Source organism: Manis pentadactyla, chromosome 2 (genome assembly GCF_030020395.1).
Source record: "Manis pentadactyla isolate mManPen7 chromosome 2, mManPen7.hap1, whole genome shotgun sequence".
Taxonomy (NCBI): domain Eukaryota; kingdom Metazoa; phylum Chordata; class Mammalia; order Pholidota; family Manidae; genus Manis; species Manis pentadactyla.
The window spans coordinates 80,101,200-80,120,483 of record NC_080020.1 but is presented as its reverse complement, the minus strand read 5'-3'; the positions used below and the strand labels follow the sequence as shown (position 1 = coordinate 80,120,483).

At 31.4% G+C, this 19,284-nt stretch overlaps 1 protein-coding gene across 1 annotated transcript in view; it reads right to left on the bottom strand.

The window, feature by feature from the left end:
* Nucleotides 1-19,284, bottom strand: part of HOMER1 (homer scaffold protein 1) — a 127,843-nt gene that overhangs the window by 46,487 nt on the left and 62,072 nt on the right. The window contains exon 5 of the mRNA XM_036914150.2: nt 18,512-18,651. Within this exon, the coding sequence (XP_036770045.1) occupies nt 18,512-18,651 (140 nt within the window). The remainder of the gene's footprint in view (nt 1-18,511; nt 18,652-19,284) is intronic.

Below are 19,284 nucleotides of genomic sequence, written 5' to 3'. Positions count from 1 at the left end.
ACCTAGGATATCAAGACCAGTGACTTGAGCTTCATTTATGCCAAAGCTTAGGTAACTGAATTAACTAACCCAAACTATTAAGTCCAAATACTATAAAGGACGGGAACCTTCTGTCTCCTATATAACTGCAATAGAGCTAGAACTTGAATTAGGACTCCTGCCTTAGTTTTTCCAACTAAACTATGTCTTTTTTTCACATGTGCTATTTAATTCCTCTGCTCTATTTTCTTATGGACAATCTATAATTGACTACAGGCAGTCATATATAAAGGTGTTGAGAATGCCATGCAAAGATTACTGAAAAATACATGACTACTCTTCAACTAGCTTAGAATATGGATTAATAAAAACCAGTTACCATCAGATCCATCAGATTATACTAATCAGAAATGAAAATAAAAATTGGCATCAAGTCATTGGACACTCTGTTAAGGTATGGATTAAACAGACTTACTGTCCCAAAGGCCTCTGACCTCAGAGCAAAATTTGCAAAACATATTTCAAACTGAAGAATAGTTACAAATATGGATGGACTAATTAAAGAAGGATCTCTGTATTTCTTTTTGAGAATATGAAAATAATAGATATCTATGTCACTAAATACTCAAAAATCAAAAGACTTATGGTGATGGGTGACTCGTTTTCCTTGTGTTTACATGAAAAGTAAGTAATTTTATAACATATAAATTTGAATATCTGTGGTACTATATGCTCTTCTATTAAAATTCACCAGGCTGTTTTCTACAAAGGAATACAGATTCTACTAAAACTAGGCTCTTCATATTAAAACACACTTCTAGAACTTTACTTGGTTTATTAACAGCTTTCAGAAAACCATCCCTAATAACTACATATTCCAAGCTCGAGAGAAGCATTATCATACACATTGTGTTTGCATACTAGTGAATCCCCTTAAGTAAATGCCTTATTTTAGGAGCTTGTAAAGACAGATTAATTTTTTCTTATCTTTCAACCAGTTAAATTATACCTCTATGATTATTACTGATTTATAGAAAACAAATTAAAGACTTAGGATTCCATGTCCATTGTATAGCCAACATATGGGAACAGCTCATCTGTCAACAGACAAATGGATAAAGAAGATGCAGTAAATATATAAATAGATTATTATTCAGCCATGAAAAAGGAGGACGTCCTGCCATTTTCAAAAAAATGGATGGACCTTGAGAGCATTATGCTAAATGTGGACTCTTAAAAAGCCAAATATATAGAAACTGAGACTAGGATGGTGTTACCAGGAGCTGAGGGGTGGAAGAAAAAAGGATCACGATAAGTTTGTCAGAGTTCAAACTTCCAGCTATTAGATGAATAAATTATGGGGATCTAATGTATAGCATAGTGATTATAATTAATAATCGTGTATTATAAACTTGAAATGTGCTGACAGATCTCAACTGTTCTCACCAAAAAATAAGTGGTAATTGTGTGACATGACAGGTGTTAGCTAATAGATTTTGGTACATATTTTGCAGTAAGTATATCAAATAAACACACTGCACACACCTTAAACTTGTAGAATGTTATATGTCAATTATATCTCAATAAAATGAAAAAAATAAAGACTTTAGAGAAGTCTATGTAAATATAGATCTGGAAACCTAGCTCCCATGCTGAGTTTTTTTTAAAGAATTATATTAAAATTACATGACTATGACAACTAACTTCATATGCAACTTAAAAATGTTAATCTTATTCTTTCAGTTAAAATTATCTTTCAGCTGCATTTTTGTAAAAGTGAATTAAAAAATTCAAAATGGAAGAAAAACTTACTTTAGGTTCCATTTACTGATGCTACTTATTTACAGAAGATCTCAACAGCACTATATGTTATTGTGGATTTTAAACAAAAGTACCTCTTCCTTAAAATTCTTTGCAGTTGGGAACAAATGACAAATTCTATAAAATCTGGGCATTTATATATTTTAGCTCTTGGATGCTATTTGGAGAAGATAAATAAGTGTTAGTTTGTTTTCTATCAATGCATTAAATCTGCATTTTTAATTTAGTTATGTGATGCTAGCATTTTAATGGTTATTAACAGACTAAATAGTTGTGTAACTTCTGAACTTAAGCAGTCAGGGATAAATCGACAATACTTAAAATACTTTAGTTTATGTATGTGGTGTTTTAGGCGATATAGATGTATATGACATTTTTCTCATCTTCAAAGGAATTCCTATCCTAACTCTAAAAAAACAAAAAAATCTAATATATAACAATTAACCAGTCACCCAATTCAACAAATTTTTATTGCACGCCTACTTTGTGTCAAATTCTCTACCAGACAATGTAAATTCAAGGGTAAATAAGTATGGCTATTGTTCTCAAAATTCTTACACGCTAGTGGACTAGAAATATCTTTCTCCCTTCTTATTCCCTTGCTCTCAAAGCTACATTGTGAACACTCCTCTCATTTCCTCCACCCCAGTCTTTCGCTGCAGATTCTTTTCATTGTCTCTGCCATGCAGTCTGATGAGGGCCATGTGCTTCAGCGCCAAAGCAGATGGCCCTCCCTCTGCCTGGAGTGCCTCGTCCCCTCTCCTAGATGTGCCAACATCTATTCTCTGGAAGGATGAGTGATGTAAGTTCCTCAAGGAGGCCTCCTCTTCTAATCTAGTCACAAACCATCTGCCCTCCCCCTCTCACTTTGATCTCTTCTTTTATGGTACTTTTCATAACAGTAATTACACAGTTATTTATGTAATTATTTTTCTTACTCCCCACTTAAGTTTAAACACTATGAGAATAGAGACTTTCTTCTTGTTACTGATGTATCAAAGTACCTGGCACTCAAATATGTCAAGAGTGTAAAGGGAAGTGTTAGATCAGAGAATGCTGAAGTAGCACTGGAGATAGCTGGGGCTCTTGGGGATTTCCACAGCACTCTGTGGACACTACCTCTGCATCATCATAGATCACTACCACTGTGCTTATATATTCTTCTGCCTCACTAAGTTCCTTGAGGGAAATCTTATTCACTTTGTCCTGGCACATAGACATGCTCAATAAATTATTTTTAATGAATATTAAAATGGACCTATATATGGATAACTGCCAGAAACAGCTGGTCATACTTAGTATGATCAATGACAGCTGCAGTGTGTGGCTCATGATTTTGCATGTATAAACTTTTTAGTTAAATGATTCTAATACATGTAATTACATATGTATATAAACATACATAAAAATACACCTCAAAGATTAATTGTACCTTCCAGGTACTCCTAGAGTACCGATATGTTTTTAAAATCTTGGTTTACAGTAGAGCTACTTTTAAGCTCTTTAACATTAAATACAATTTAGAACTTAACTTTGAACTATCAGGGCCTACAACGATATTTTGCAGAGTACCTCTGAAGCTATTTGCAAGTTCCAACTTGCTGCTCTCAAAAAATGACTTTTTTTTATTAGGCCCCTTCTAGATGCTAAGTTGCCATACCCTTACATGCAAATCTGAAAACTTTCAGACAAGTATTCCAAATGTTTGCTCTGCCTTGATGGCTTTAGAAACACAAAGATTAGCTTTAGGCAGAATTAAAACTGTTACCCAGCTACTTGGTAAGCACTCGGATAATATTCTTAACTATATTAATATATCAACAAGATCTAAAGACTTAACCTAAATACATAACACATTCTCAAATGAATTAAATGCCTACAGACCTATTATTTATTAGTGAGTTTCAACCACACATTTAAAGATTCATAACCTATTTTTGTGCCAAACAAAGAATGAAATCTAAATCTGTCAATTATCATCTTTTCTAAGTTTGGTCTTCAAATGGAGACTTAAAATTTCTTGAAGATAGATTAGGGAAATCTTCAGCAAAGAAGCAAAGGATTAGAGTCCACTTATAATTCTTGTATCTATAGATTTTAGAAAAAATCCCTAACTTCCTTACACCTCAGGTTTTTCTTCCTGAAAAATGCGGTAATTGTTCTACTTCCCATGAAACAATTATAAGATAAAATGAGTAGAGATACAACTATAAAAAATTAACAATGATAATAACAGGTTTAAATACAAATCCATCTAGGCCCTTCAGTGAACAGACTTGCATATATATCACACCACCTAATCTTTAAAAGTACTAAGGTTAGTACACATAGCCTAGTATTCAGAGTTCTGAACTGAGACTATTTTAAGATGATCTTGAGTAAGAAAAATAAAGGAAGAAGAAGAAGAAAAAAGCTGATCTTTCTCTCAATTATCATGTGAACTTCAGTGAATTAAAAGCAAGGAAAATTCTTCCCAGCTTTTAGGGTATAGGCTTTCTCTATATTAGTCTAGAACTTCTATTAGACTGTGAGGAAGGAATCACAGGTGAAACGCCAAACAACACTATTTGCAGTGCTAAATGCCTATACTATTATTTTAAGGTAGAGCAATATATTACTTATTAGATTCTTACATTTTTCTTGCCCAAAGGTCAGCATTTTATCACACTTTACTGATTTCCACTGGCTGGTAACATGTTTCGAAATGAGCCACTACATAGAGCAAGTTTCTTTCAGTTTGCTGTTTATGATTTAATATTGCTAAAATCCATTCCCCAGTATAGAAGATGATTTAATTATCATTATGGGTTTCAACCTATAAGTCTAATTATTAAACAGCACTATAATTCAGAAATTTATCCCATTATAATAATCCATTCCAGGACAGTATGATGTTATGCTATCTCTTATGCTGGTGTTCTAATTTTAATGAATCTATAACTGAAAAGTAGTAACGGATAGATCACATATTTTGAATCCATAGTACCATCTGGAAGGAATTTAAATAATTCTGTGCACATATAATGAGAAAGCATAAGACAGCATATATTTTTTTCCTTTTTCTTAATGTTTTATGACAGAGATAGCTACTTTGATTTATGTAATAGATTTTATTCTGTAGCAGAGTGACATTATCAATGTTTTTAATGATTATAAACTCAACACTAAATCTCATGCCTAACAATAGAAGACCACTAAAGGACATCTTATTTCCTGGACTAAAGGCAGGATCACTAAGATAATCAAGAGAAAGGGACTTAGAAATCATTAAACTCCTCTTTCTTACTAGATGAGGAGTCTAGCCCAGAGAGATGGAGTAATCTGCTTAAATGGCTATACTGGTAGCATAGCCAGAAGAATCCAAGTTCACCCTTTTACTTTTGAGAAGGATATGATGGTAAGAATGTGTTTTACATTTAGAGACCAACAAAATGATCACAAAGCCATTATATAATTCATATTTCCTTCCAGGAAATTATTCTCTCTAGAATTAAATCAGGATCAGGATGCATTCTATAAACTGTTCCCATAATGAACACTGATATGACACAGTCCTCCTAAGTTTTGAAGATCAGAAAGGTAACACTGTTAAGGTAATGACTATTACTGTTATATTTTTCATTATTTATGAAGCACATGTTCACCAACTTTTTAATATTTGCTTTCTGTGATAGATTGGTTAGAAGAACACATAATTTTATTTAGATGCTATCATATTTTGGGAATAATAAAGTACTCTTTCTCTAAATTTTTTATTCAAAAAATAACTTCTCAGTATTAATTCCATTTTTGGTGTTTAAAGAAGGGGCAATAGAAACCAGATTTAAAATAAAGGAGCTTAATTTTTATTAATGCTTATATATAAAATTTTATTAATAATTTTCCACAAACTAGTCACTATTAGTATTTCTTTCATTATTTTGAGGTTAGAATTTCTAAAATGTTATTCTTTCTTCAGTAATCAAACATGAGCATCAAACTGAAAAAGAATAATACATTATACACTATGGACCAATTATATATCATTCACATCAATAACAGATATGAATGTATGCAGAGAATGCTTAAATGAGGGCAAATTATGAAATTATTAAACGAGAGAACAATTACAGGTACAAACCGAGTTAGTCAAAGTACCCTTGTATAACAACTTCCACCCCTAGCAAGTTAAGTGGGTCAACAAGTTTAACAATATGAGTGAATGTTATAATATATATGACAATAGGGAACACTAGGCTCTCTGCTGAAGGGAAGTGTACAAAGCTCATCTAAAACTATTAAATTTTTTGAAAAAGTGAGGCATACAACATGCATGACTATGAAGAATGTGCCTTTGGATAAGATTGGGAATGTTTGGTTAAAAAATAATAATCTTTAAGACTAAAAACATCCACAGATGCATTAAAAAAAATGAGACAAAGAAAAGGACAACAGTCTGATTTCAAGTGTTTTGTTGATCCCAATATACTTAATCTAGAACTATTGCCATTCCCTTTTTTACAGCATATAGAGTAAATTATAACACAAACATTTAGATAACATAGTAATTTAGAAAATTTCTAAATTATACCAGATTATGAGCTTGAATCCCTAAATTCACTTTTAAGTGATTTGTCTTTTGATATTATGACAGTAAGAACAAAGTGGTACAAAGCAGACAGTGATAGCAATTTTAGAGCTATATACTGGAGGCCAGGATCTGATAAGTCATGTGTTATGTCTAAGACTTGTAAAAATCAGGTTGGTTGATTTGTGACACAGAAAATCTTACACAATTACTTTCCAAAATATGTTATGAAAATGAAATTGTACAAATGAAACCAAATTCTGATGGCTATCAAGAATTTTCTATGCATAAATTTTAACTCATTTTCCTTTATGCGTATTTTCTTTTTGTTAAGAATATGAAACTTATCAAATTTCTATTCCTACAATAATTCTATTGTTAAAAAAAAATATTACTAAGATTTCACCTCTACCTAATAACACAGTTTTATTTAGTTTTTATCAAAGTCTAAATTCTAAAGTCTCATTGAAAGCATCTTGATAGGCTTGACCCTTGTTTCAAGATTTTCATTTTTCTTTAATTTGTGTCTACTTCATTGCAGCTTTCATTTTCGGTTTGTTAGAGAATTTGATGGATTGGGTTACCTTATATCAAAAAGGTACAAATAAATCTCAACTAAATAAAAGGGGAAACCAGACACTTTTACTTTAGCTTTCTTTAATTATAATTGTATAAAAGCTCTCAGTTGAGAAAAAAAATCAATTCAACATTTCATGCAGTTAAATTATACATGGATGCTCACTGATCAGATACAACTTCATTACCTTACTTCCATTTTAATATACCTAATATCCATTCATAACTTTAGGAAAGCACTTGTAAATTGTAAAATAACAAAATATTATGATTAAAGAAACTATCAATAAAGAGACTGTCAAGAGTTATTAATTCTGCACTTTTCTTAGGCACATATGAAATTTGCCTCACAACATCCCTGTGAGGTGGGGACTTAATTATTCTTCCTTGACAACAAAAGAAATGGACCAAAATATGAGTATCAGAGTACATGTAGGAAAATGGCTACATTGAGTCCTAAAAGAAATGCCATCTAAGAACCAATTCTACTTTGAAGTCCAGGAAAATTAGGTTGCTTATTTTTCACGAGTTTTATCAGGAATAATGGCTGTTTTGGTTTTTATGAAACAAATTTTTCTTCGTCAAGGACTTTTAAGTCTTCAGAAGATTAAATGGAACAAGTATAACAGCATTTTATCAAAGGCACAAAACATGAGATGCATGCCAAGTCATTTTTTCTTTTGCTACATGGAGATTTTTTTAATGCTATCTAGGCATACAGGAATTCAGTTACGTATCTTCTTTAAAGGTACTACTTCTTTAAACTCTTCAGAGTTAAAACAGTGATGACTGGATCTTTTTAATTTGTCATGTTTCTTCCATGTTAATTACTTTCTTTCAGTCAGGGACTATTTGCATCTTTTCAATTAGGATAAACTGGAGATCCTCTTCTTCCATGGGAAATGCTGACTCCACTAAGTTCCAAAACTAAAAGTGGTTCACAGAAGTCATCTACCAAGAAAAATGGACTGTCTCCACAGCAGGAAAAAAAAATCCTGGAGAACTTATCTTTTCTGAACTTTCCAGAAAAACTATCTAGTAGGTATCACGATGTAAGAAGTAAAGAGTTCAGTTTTTCCATAAAAAGATAAAATGTTCAAGCAGAAAATTTTTTTAAAAAGGGAAGTAGTGGAAAGGGAAGAGAGTCTACTTAAGTATGTGTTTTTCTTCTTTGTTATTTCTGCCCAAGATATTCCTATCGCTCTCCAAAAAAACCAAAAATGTGATAATATGTCTAGTACTAGTTCAGGGAGTGATGCCTATTCAGTCCTGTGGGCTGCAAGATGGCAGAGATGAAGTACATCTCCCTCCCTTCCTTGCTATGGAAACTTAAACTTTCTGTCCATATGTAATAACAACAGAACATCTTAGCTACATCTTTACAAAGAAACTGAAAAGGTATAACATACAATAGCAGTGTTCTTGGACTTAGGTAACACTCAATGATATGGTTCTTCACATAGTTTAACAAATTACTGTTATCCATTCTCCTTACATCTGAGGAAAAAAATTCCATTATTTTGTAGAACCAGAGAGGACTTAGGTGATCTCTTTAATAGTAACTTAGCTTGTGATAAAGCATAAAAAACTATTAAGCCAAAGGATTGAAAATACTTCCTAAAGACACCTTTACTAAAATGCTTCTCCATTAACCTCATGTTATAGACTTCAAAGCAGCTATGAAGGAAATCTCTCTATATAACAATGTCTAAAGTTTCATATCAACTTTCTCTCAGGAGCAAGTTGCACTGGAGGTCCTAGACAGGACAATTATTCAACAAGGTGAAATAAATGGCATCCAGATTGGTAAGGAAGAAGTAAAACTATCACTATTTCCAGATGACAAGAGTTTGTATACAGAAAATCCTAAGGAAGCCACTTAAATGAATAAGTGAGTTTATCAAGTTTATAGTATGTAAGATCACTATACAAAAATCAACTATACTTCTTTTTACTAGCAATGAACAATTAGAAAATGAAATTAAAATTCCACTAATAAAATAATAACATCAAATAGAATAAAATACTTAGGAATAAATTAAATGCATTGAGTATAAAACTCATACTCTGAAAAATAAACAATACTGTTGAAAGAAATTAAGAGCTAAATAATAGGAAAACATCCCAAGTGCATGGATTGATAGACTTAACATTGTTAAGATGGCCATCCAAATTGTTCCACAGATTCAACAGAATCCCTTAACAGAATCCCAACTGGATTCTCTGTAAAAATTCACAAGCTGATGCTAAAATTCATGTAGAAATTCTGGGGACTCAAAATAGTTGAGGCCATTTTGAAAAGGAAAAATAAAGTTGGAGGACTCACATTCCCAGTATTAAAACTTACTATAAAGCTGCAATAATGAAGACAGTGTGGTACTGGCATAAGGATTGACAGATCACAGGGATAGAATTGAGAGTTCAGAAGTAAACTCTCACATTTATGGTTAACTGATTTTTGACAGTGATGCCAAGACAATTCAATAGGAAAAGTATAGTCTTTACAACAGATGATGCTGGGACAACTGGATATCCACATGCAAAAGAATGAAGCTGGGACTCTTCATACATCATACATAAAAATTAACTCAAAATGAATCATGCCTAAATTTAAGAGCTAAAACTATAACTCTCAGAAGAAAAGGTAGGCATAATTCTTCATGACCCTGAGTTAGGCAATGGTTCCTTAGACATAATACCAAGCACAAGAAACAGGGGGAAAAAAATAAATTTGACTTAATTAAAATTAAAAACTTTGTGCTGCAAAGGATACTATCAAGAAGGTGAAAAGACAACCTACAGAACTGAAGAAAACACCTGCAAATCATTTATATGATGAGGAGTTTATACCCAGAATAGATAAAGAATTACAACAACAAAGAAAGAAACAACTCAATTAAAAATGGGCAAAGGCTCTGCATAGCCATTTCTCCATAGAAGATATATACCTAACTAGTAAGCACATGAAAAGATGTACAATATTAGCCATCTGGGAAATACAAATCAAAACCACAATGAGATAACCCCACTTCACACCTATTAGGATGGCTGTAATCAGTAAGATGGATAATAACTAGAGTTGATGATGATGTGGAATAATTAGAATCCTTAAATACTGACAGCAAAAATGTAAAAAGGTACAGCTGTCTTGCAAAAACAGTCAGGCAGTTCCTCCAAAGGTTGAACATAGAATTATCTATCATATGCCCCAGCAATTCCACTCCTATGGTATACCCATAGAATTAAAAACGTATGTCCACACAAAATCTCATACATGATTGTTCACAGCACATTATTCACATTATTTCAAAAAGTGGAAACAACCCAGATGTCAACCAACCAAAGAGTCAATTAATAAAATGCAGTAAATTCATGCAATGGAGTATTTCACAATAAAAAGGAAATCAAGTATTGATACATTCTACAACATGGATGAGCCTTAAAGATACATGTTAAGTGAAAGAATCCAGCCACAAAAGACCACATATCATGTGATTCCATTATATAGAATGTTCAGAACAGGCAAATCTACGGAGACAGAAAGATTAGTAGTTTCCTAAGATCAGGTTGGAGGGAGGGATCAGGGAGACAGGGAATATGTGAAGGGGAAAGGGGGAGTGACTGCTAATGGGTATGGGATTTTAGGGGAGGTGACAAAAATGTTCCAAAAATGACTATAGTGATGGTTGCACAATTTTGTGAATAAACTAAAAATCACTGAATTTTACATTATAAATAGGTGAACGATTATTATGTGAATTATATATTAATAAAGCCTGCTATTAAAAACACTAAAGGGAATATATTAATAGATAAGTGGTTCTCTTAGAGTTAAAGAGATGAAGAATTATACTTCATACTGGTATCTTTGTTATCTCTACCTAGTAAATAGTATATTTTTGATGTTAAAGATCAAGTTGTACCTTTCTGTCATCTCCTATTTACTCCTTCCTATTATCTCAGTAACAATAAAAGCATATACATTTGTATATGATGTAGGTTCAATGGTGGAAGCATACTGATAGAGGCTGAGCAATTCGCATGATAGTGTGAAATTTGTAGTGTATTTGATAGTAAGGAATTGTGAAGTGTGTGCTAAAGTGGAGTATGCAAGGTTCATCTGAAGAAATTAAAGTTGTTTTTTTTTAATCAGGCCAAATAGAGGGATGGGGACTAGATGACCTATCTGGTTTCTAGCAGAGACTTTGAAAAGGAAACTCCATGATTTACGTATGGTTTAGCCCTTGCTTTTGGAACGTTCTCCCTGTTTTTTGCAATGGCTGTGTGTACACACAAATACACTACTCTATACTTCCTCCCACCCCACCTCTGCCTCTAGACTTGACCATCAAATGGCAATCCTTATATATATATATATATATATATATATATATATATATATATATATATATATATATATATACACACTATAAGCTTCAGGATCACCTCCTCCAGTAAGCTTTCTCGCACGCCCTCAGACTGAATCATCTGTCCTCTTCTGTTATATCCCTTTTACCTCCAAACTAATATATGGTGGTTAACATTAACTTCTTGGTCTCTGCTGAGGCAAGGATTGTATTTTATTCATTTGTATCCCCAGTGCTTAGTAGGGCAGACATTAAACATATGAATGAAACAGTTCCCTCACAGAAATTGCATACTGAATGCTCTTCATAGGACTTTTCAGTCAGCTAAAGTTAACTACAGGTTCATAAGACTTAGAAGCTAAAATGTAAAATTAGGTATATTCTTTGAAAATTAGTCATTCTTATCAAACTTAAGACTTGAGTTTATCAATCTAATTTTCTTGAGAATTTTCTAGTTTATATAAAGACATTCTAAAGATAGTGTTAATAAACAATGTTTCACGGACCTAAATAATGTGAAGGATTCTAAAATGTGCATTTTCATTGTAATAGAGTAATTTTCATCCTTTTCTTGAGAATATTTTTTATTTAAAAAGTAATATAGAGTGATTCAGTGATGTACTATCTATGAAATTAGACAATATTTATATTCCTTGTTTTTAAAACTAATTAAAACCAAAATGTGTTTTTAAAAAGTTCATCTTTTATAAAGGTCAGCACAAGTACTTATTATTTGACAAAGAAGTGATTTAAGGACTATAGATTTTTTTAAATTGAGAATTACACTGTGTACATTTAACAGGTAAGGATTGGGGCCAACTCTTGCTTCATGGGATAAACATTAGCTTCACATTTCACATGGAAATAAGCTGACAGTTTATTCAATGAAATGTATCAAAAGTAGTCATGCTCTGTGGACTACACCTTCCTTGTATGGTTTATAAAATGTAGAAACGACTAAACAGTGAAACAAATGTAGTTTTACTTTGTTTTCTATCAACTTTCCATTTTCTATTGACAGTTTAGCTTGGCCAGATATCCAATATAGAAAAATGGTTAATATTTTATGACTGGCCTAAATTGAAATCTAAACATTGATATATATATAAGAAGGTTGGAGATAGAAGGTACTTTCTCTACTACATAGTCCAGCCACCTAATTTTGCAGAAATGGGAACAAGTTCAGGGAAAAGGTTTTAGCATCATTATTTGTTAACGGTTGAATTAGACCAGAAGTCTCCAGAGGCATTGGTCATTAGGTTCCATCCTGGTTGAGGCATTTCTCCTACTAAACTCCAAGAGGGTTTGTTTTCTGTATCACATTTCAGATACTTATCATCTCGATTTTATCATTGTTCAACTCATATTTACCATTACTTGCTAAACTCCCCTGCTAGATTCCTGGCTTCTGGCCTAAGCCTTATTGACTTGCATTTCTTGGTATCCCATATAGTTCATAGCCATTTAGATATGTAATAGATAATGAATAAATTTGTTGAGTGAACAAATGTATATGCTTTTATTGTTACTGAGATAATTGGAAGGAGTAAATAAGGAGATGACAAGAAGGTACAACTTGATCTTTAACATCAAAAATATACTATTTACTAGGTAGAGATAACAAAGATACCAGTATGAAGTATAATTCTTTATCTCTTTAACTCTAAGAGATCTACTTATCTATTAATATATTCCCCTTAGTAATTTTTTTTAACAAATTAATTTATTTATATTCAACATCCCTATGCTTCTAAACCCAGTTTTAAAATGGTAGCTGTCTGGAACTCTGATAATGAATGAGGAAATTCACACCTTGATCTTGTCCCTTACTACTCTAGTGAGAGGAAAAATGGAAAGCCAAATCCAAAAGAACATTTTTTGCTAAGTCTTAGAACAGAAATGTCCATATCACACACCTCCCTTCCAATGGAATCCCCACTATGTTCTTCTAAGAACAGAAATGGAAGGGCAAAAGGAATTTTTAAAAACTCTCTAGAGGGAAGAGATTAATTAATCTAGGGTCAATCTGTTCCACTGTGAATGACTACACCACTAATTCCAGCTAGTCATCTTGAAAACAGAAGCTAACAATCACTAAGGATGGACTGGTGAACATTCTTTCACATTAATTACAATGGTAAGGCAGAGGAAGAGAAGGGATGGGACTAACCTCTGCTGGAAGTGAGTTAGTAATGTCTTTACCTCATATGAATAGTATTTTTCTTCTTGCAAATAACCTATATTAAGTGAAAATGCCTGAAAAAATGCTTCAGCAAGTCTTCAAACTCTTTTAAAGGAAATTCTGACATCTTTAAATTCTTGTGTTATAATCTCTCACACACCCTCTTGGACTTCAAATGAATTTTTAAAAATAGAATCTAAGTACTGAGGTTCAATGGTGGAAGCATATTTAAGTCAGTTGTAACTATAACAATAAGAGGAATACTACAACTTAAATTTTCATCTGCAACTATATCAGTTATAAAGCACTTCTTGTGAAATCAAGTCCCAGCTTTACACAGTTTTATCTAAAGTTATCTACAGAAATGATTTCTATTTTAGTTCATAACTGTAGTATGTGTTGCTTACTTACTATCCATAAAAAAGGAAGACAGATGGCACAGCTGTACAGAATGTAGTATCCCAGAGCTCTGAACAGTCATTCACTTTTTTTCTTTCCTTCTATCATCTTTGAATTAAGTGCAAACTATACTGATTCAAGATAGAGACTGTTTCTGGTATTTTAACATATAACTAAAATGGTATGTAAAATGCTCAATTAAATTAAGTTTTTGAAATTATACAAAAATCTCTAATCCCAGATTTTTTGTTATTGTTGTTTTTTTTAAACAAATTAATTTATTTATATTCAACATCCCTATGCTTCTAATCCCAGTTTTAAAATGGTAGCTGTCTGGAACTCTGATAATGAATGAGGAAATTAATCTACTAAATATGAATGGAATGAATCCACACAGATTTCATAAAGGTAAAAATGTGGATATACTGATTTAAAGCAAAATCAATATACTAAAGAGTAATGTTTCTGCACACATTCTTTAATGAATATCTGTTGGACACACATGAAGCAGGAGAAAAATCTCTTTAACAGAACAGAAGATACATGCAGCACCCTCAAAATGCATAAATTCAAGCAGCACCATAAAAATATATTATCTAGCCATTAGAATAATTTAAATATAATCAGTGTTTAAAAGAACCTGTTTTCCATTAAGATAATCAAACTGTTATTAAAATCTATCAGTACAAAAAATAGCTTTATGAACTACTCACATATATATTTGTGTGTATGTGTGTGTGTGTGTGTGTATATATCTGTTCTGAACTCTCAAAAATATAACGTTATTTATCAATATATTATATATCTGAAGGTCATAAATTTACAATGAATATTTAGTTTCAGTTTTCAGTATTATATTTAAGTATTATATTCTAACACCATAGGGATACTATAAAATTAACTATTTTCAAGAGAATGTTAAATACTTTAAATCCTAAAAAGAAAAAAATCCTAGAATTTATTATTATTAAGAAATAACAAGTAAATTCTAGAATTTCATATAGCATGCTATGAAGCCAATAACTCTTATGCTGGAGAGAATAAAACCTTCCCCCAAATGTAATATGTTAGTCTATTAGTACACAGATACTTTACTTAGTATATAGCTAATCTAAGACTATAGTCTCAAAGGATGCCCTGAACACTTCAGTGGGTCAGAGTGTATCCCTGCTCAGTCCCACAGGGTATTATCAGTTAGGTAGAAAATATTTTTTTTAAGAAAAAAAGCGATTTAGATAAAATTTAATACCATTTTCCCAAAGAAAATTAGTAAACATTTTCATCCTCATGATCTCACTCTTTTATATATCCCTAAACTTTGAAAAGCATTTAAATTAATACACCAAAGTATTAATTTACTGAAACTTATTCAATGAGAATGTTTTTGCATAGTTGATGACAAAAACATAAAACTGTACCACAGCATTTGACTAAAGGAGTATCGAGCAGACCATACATTTAAAAATTTAGTCCAGCAATATAAATAAAAATCAAAGAAAATGGTACATAATTGAAGGTAACTCTATAATGCCACTGAATTGAATATAAAAAGTGTGCTAGCTTAGTAAATAAGTTTTTTAAAAAGTTCAATAGTAATTTTAAAAAAGTACTGTGGGTGAAATTATATGTCTGAGATTTGCTTTATAATTAATACAAAAGTGAAAGAGGGTAGGGATAGAAATGAAATAAGACTGCCCATTTTTTTGTAACTGTTAAAATTGGGTGATGGGTTCATGGGAGTTCATTATATTACTCTCATATATATTTGAAAATTTATGTAAGTTAAAGAGTTATAAAAATTCTTGCTTATCTTTAAAGCTTAGTAATTCTTTTTAAAAAAATACACAAAGTTTACAGAGACTAAAGAACAATTGAAAACCATATTACTGAGATTTTTAGGACCAAATGAAAATCAGGGCCTTCTTTTGGTATGGTAACTAATGAATGCATGAGGTTTAGGTATAAAACTTGAATTTTAAGAAGAGCACAACTTACTTGCTAAGTAGCTATTACTACAATCAACTCTTAATTGACTAGATAGCTGTTCTCTATATCCTTCCCTTTTTTTAAAAAACAGAGACATTATAGTGATTTGCTTCCTTATGTAGCAGTAAAATGGTATCAACCAGAACACAAAAATGTTGGCAGAATATATTTTTTTCCTATTCATTCTTTTCTGTTGAAATAAGTATGAAGGCAGAAAGGCAAAAGAAATAATATAAATGAGATTTAAAAACAGATTTTTGTGTTCCTTTGCCATGAAAAAAATAATAGAGTATTAATTAAACACTTGTGAGTTTCAGATTTAAATAAAAATTATTTTAATATTGTTTCTGTCTCTAATTTCATGGAACACTGATCTTATTTCCTAGGTTTCCTAGGATAGGAACAGTTATTAACCTTCTGACACATGAATGTGCTTGTGTGGGAGATTTGACTAAAATGCCCTGATAACTAGCAGTAAATACTAGGGTCAGAAAAGGTGAACTGGAGTTCTAAACTTTTTACTAATGAACGGTATGTGTGACCTAAGACAACTCACCTAAACTGTAGGATTTACTCTCCTCATGTCAGCACATACTTTCAAACTTAGAGTTTTATACTGTAATCAGCACACACATGAATATGTACTAAAACCAACCTTCTACTCTTAATGTGAGTTTTACTCTGATGTTTAATATTTGGTTTAATTATATTTGGTTTATATTTCATTTTTCAGAATGTCATGAATAACCTAAACTGATTTCAAACTACCACAGTTGGAAAATCCTGGATTATACCATTTCTGAAGTCTCTTCTAACTCTGATATTTTGTGGTTCTAACATTAACTATAAAATAATATTCTATCTCAAGAAATCAAAACAAGTTCAGAGTATAACAGACTTCTAAAATTCTATAGCTAAGGTATTTTTAAAATAATAAGAAAATTATAATATCATGTAAGTAGCACAATTAAAGTTTAAAATGACCTGTTAAGTCTTATTTTCAGAATTCAAATTATCTCCATAGCAAATTTATAGATTCCAGGAGTCAAAGAACCTACTTCATCAAATCAAAGTAAATAACTCCTGTAGGTCTCCCAGGGACAGAGAAAATAAATAGAAGATGACCAATCCCAGTTAGTAACTCCAAATACTAAGAATTAGCAAAACAATAAACACTCAAAAAATTTTAGGTGTATAAAGTAAACTAGAAATAGCTTTTACTAATATTAAATACAGAAGTTCTTATTTCTAAATGCCAAAGTATTCATCTCATATGGCTCATTTAAGTGTTAGCCAAAGAAATTAAGTTTATAATTATGTTCAGTACAGTTGTCTTTTTATTAAATGGATATGTTAAATACAATTTAATAGGAAGGAAATTTATTTATCTCTCAATAAATATAAAGTACTTTTTAAAACTACATACTACTCACATTGCTCTTTAATTGTAATTGCATATTTTAAAAACCTGTATGTTTCACAAATCAATGTGAATATATAGTCGTCAAACTAAATATTTTCATGTATTCAGTCATTTTTATAAAAAGAATATGCTTATACTGCAATAGTTAAAGCATGATTTCCATGACAATTCCAAAATATGTCTACTGTTTTATAAAAAATATTAGCACTTTTAGGAACAAATTAGAATAGCCTCACAGTCAGTTTTCCCCCTCTTCATTCCTAAAAAGTCCATAACTAATTTCTTAGTCTGACCATGAGATCCCTTAATGTTAGTCTCTAATATGTTTAATCCTAGGCCTCTACTATCCAATAAATTCAATCAAAATTAAAATTCTCATGAAATAATTGGGAATATCTTAATTCACAATTCTGAATATGCTAAAGAATTTGATTTTTTTGAATTGGTTCCCAAAAAGATATGTGATAAAGGAAAACTATTTTCTTAATTTTAAGTAAAGCTACCTAGTTAAAAGTTTTCAAAGAAGGATAAAAATAATTTTAAGGCAGTGACTGATATGTATTTGTTTACATTCATAATACTAGTTTCACAGACCTCCTTACATCCTAAAAATACCAGTGTGATCAGTTACTCAGTTACTGTAACTAGTTTGTATCATACTTAGGATAAATTGTATCTTCTTCAAGTATCAGAGCAGGTAGGGATTTATATCCTGTTAGTTGATGTTCAAAAATAAATCTGCCATTATTAGGGTCATGCTTGAAGTTACCCAGTAACTGTTTCCTTTTGTAATCACCTCTAAGACAAAAAAAGCTTAATTTCAGAGTAGGAAGTATATTAAAATATATTTATAACCCTCAAGAACACACATGAAAATGCAAACCAGGTTAACAAAAGGGGCTTTTTTAGTGGCTGTGTTAAAAGAATAGTAAAGATTTACAATAATACATTTTTTCAACTGAAAAATGATTTGTACTGTAATTAGCTCAGTATCCCTTTTTCAACATAAAGGAAATGTTTACTCCAGTCCACCTAGACAATTATAAACTACAAATTATTAAAACCTTTCTGAGGTTAACAGAAACAATTTTTTTAAAGTCTGACCTGGAATTTTCACTCAGGGTTGTAACTTAGCAAGATTTATCTGAAATCAAACAAGTTTCCATATTTTTACATCTTACTTAATCATGATGGTTGAATTAAATCTGTACCTATGTGAAAATGGCAATGCATTCTGAGTTGGTTCAGTCCTTGGCTCTGAGTTCTGGGTCACATCTGGTGTTCTTTCATCATCTGTTCCGTTTATACTTTCTGGTGTTAAAGGAGATTGAAGATCCCCACCTGCTGATTCCTTTAAAAAGGAGAAGAGGGGTGTAGGGGATAGAAAAGTGTTATACTTTTGTCGAAATCCACAAGATCACCTTAAAGTTAAAACTGACTAATGTATATGAACCATACATCAATTGAAATTTGAGTCAAAGACTCACAAAATGAAATTTTAAGGAAAAACAATTTTAAAGCAAAACAACTCATAAGAAAACTACCTGAAACAATACAATTTGGAAATGTAAATGTAACACAATTTAGAAATACAGTTTCAAAGAATTAAAAAACTTTTGGGTTTGTATAAGCAACTAATCAGTTAGAATAAAAAATATTCAAAGAATTACTTAAAAAGAAAAAGAAAAGGGCACAAAAATGGAAGATGTGATTTTACTTAGAATGGTACAAAGGCAATGGAGAGAACTGAAATCTTCAACAAGGTTCCATTTTTCTACATGCCCTACTTTTCAAATCCTAGAGTTATTTAGAAGAGCAACCAGAAATATCTCTGTAACATATACAATGCTATTAGTGTATTTCAGCTCTTCTTGCCTACCACTCATAATGGAATTATTTTCTTCACAAAATTTCCTGTCTTCTACTTTTAACTAAGATTTGTCTATTAAGGTAAATTTCATTTATCCCTTTGGAAAATACATAG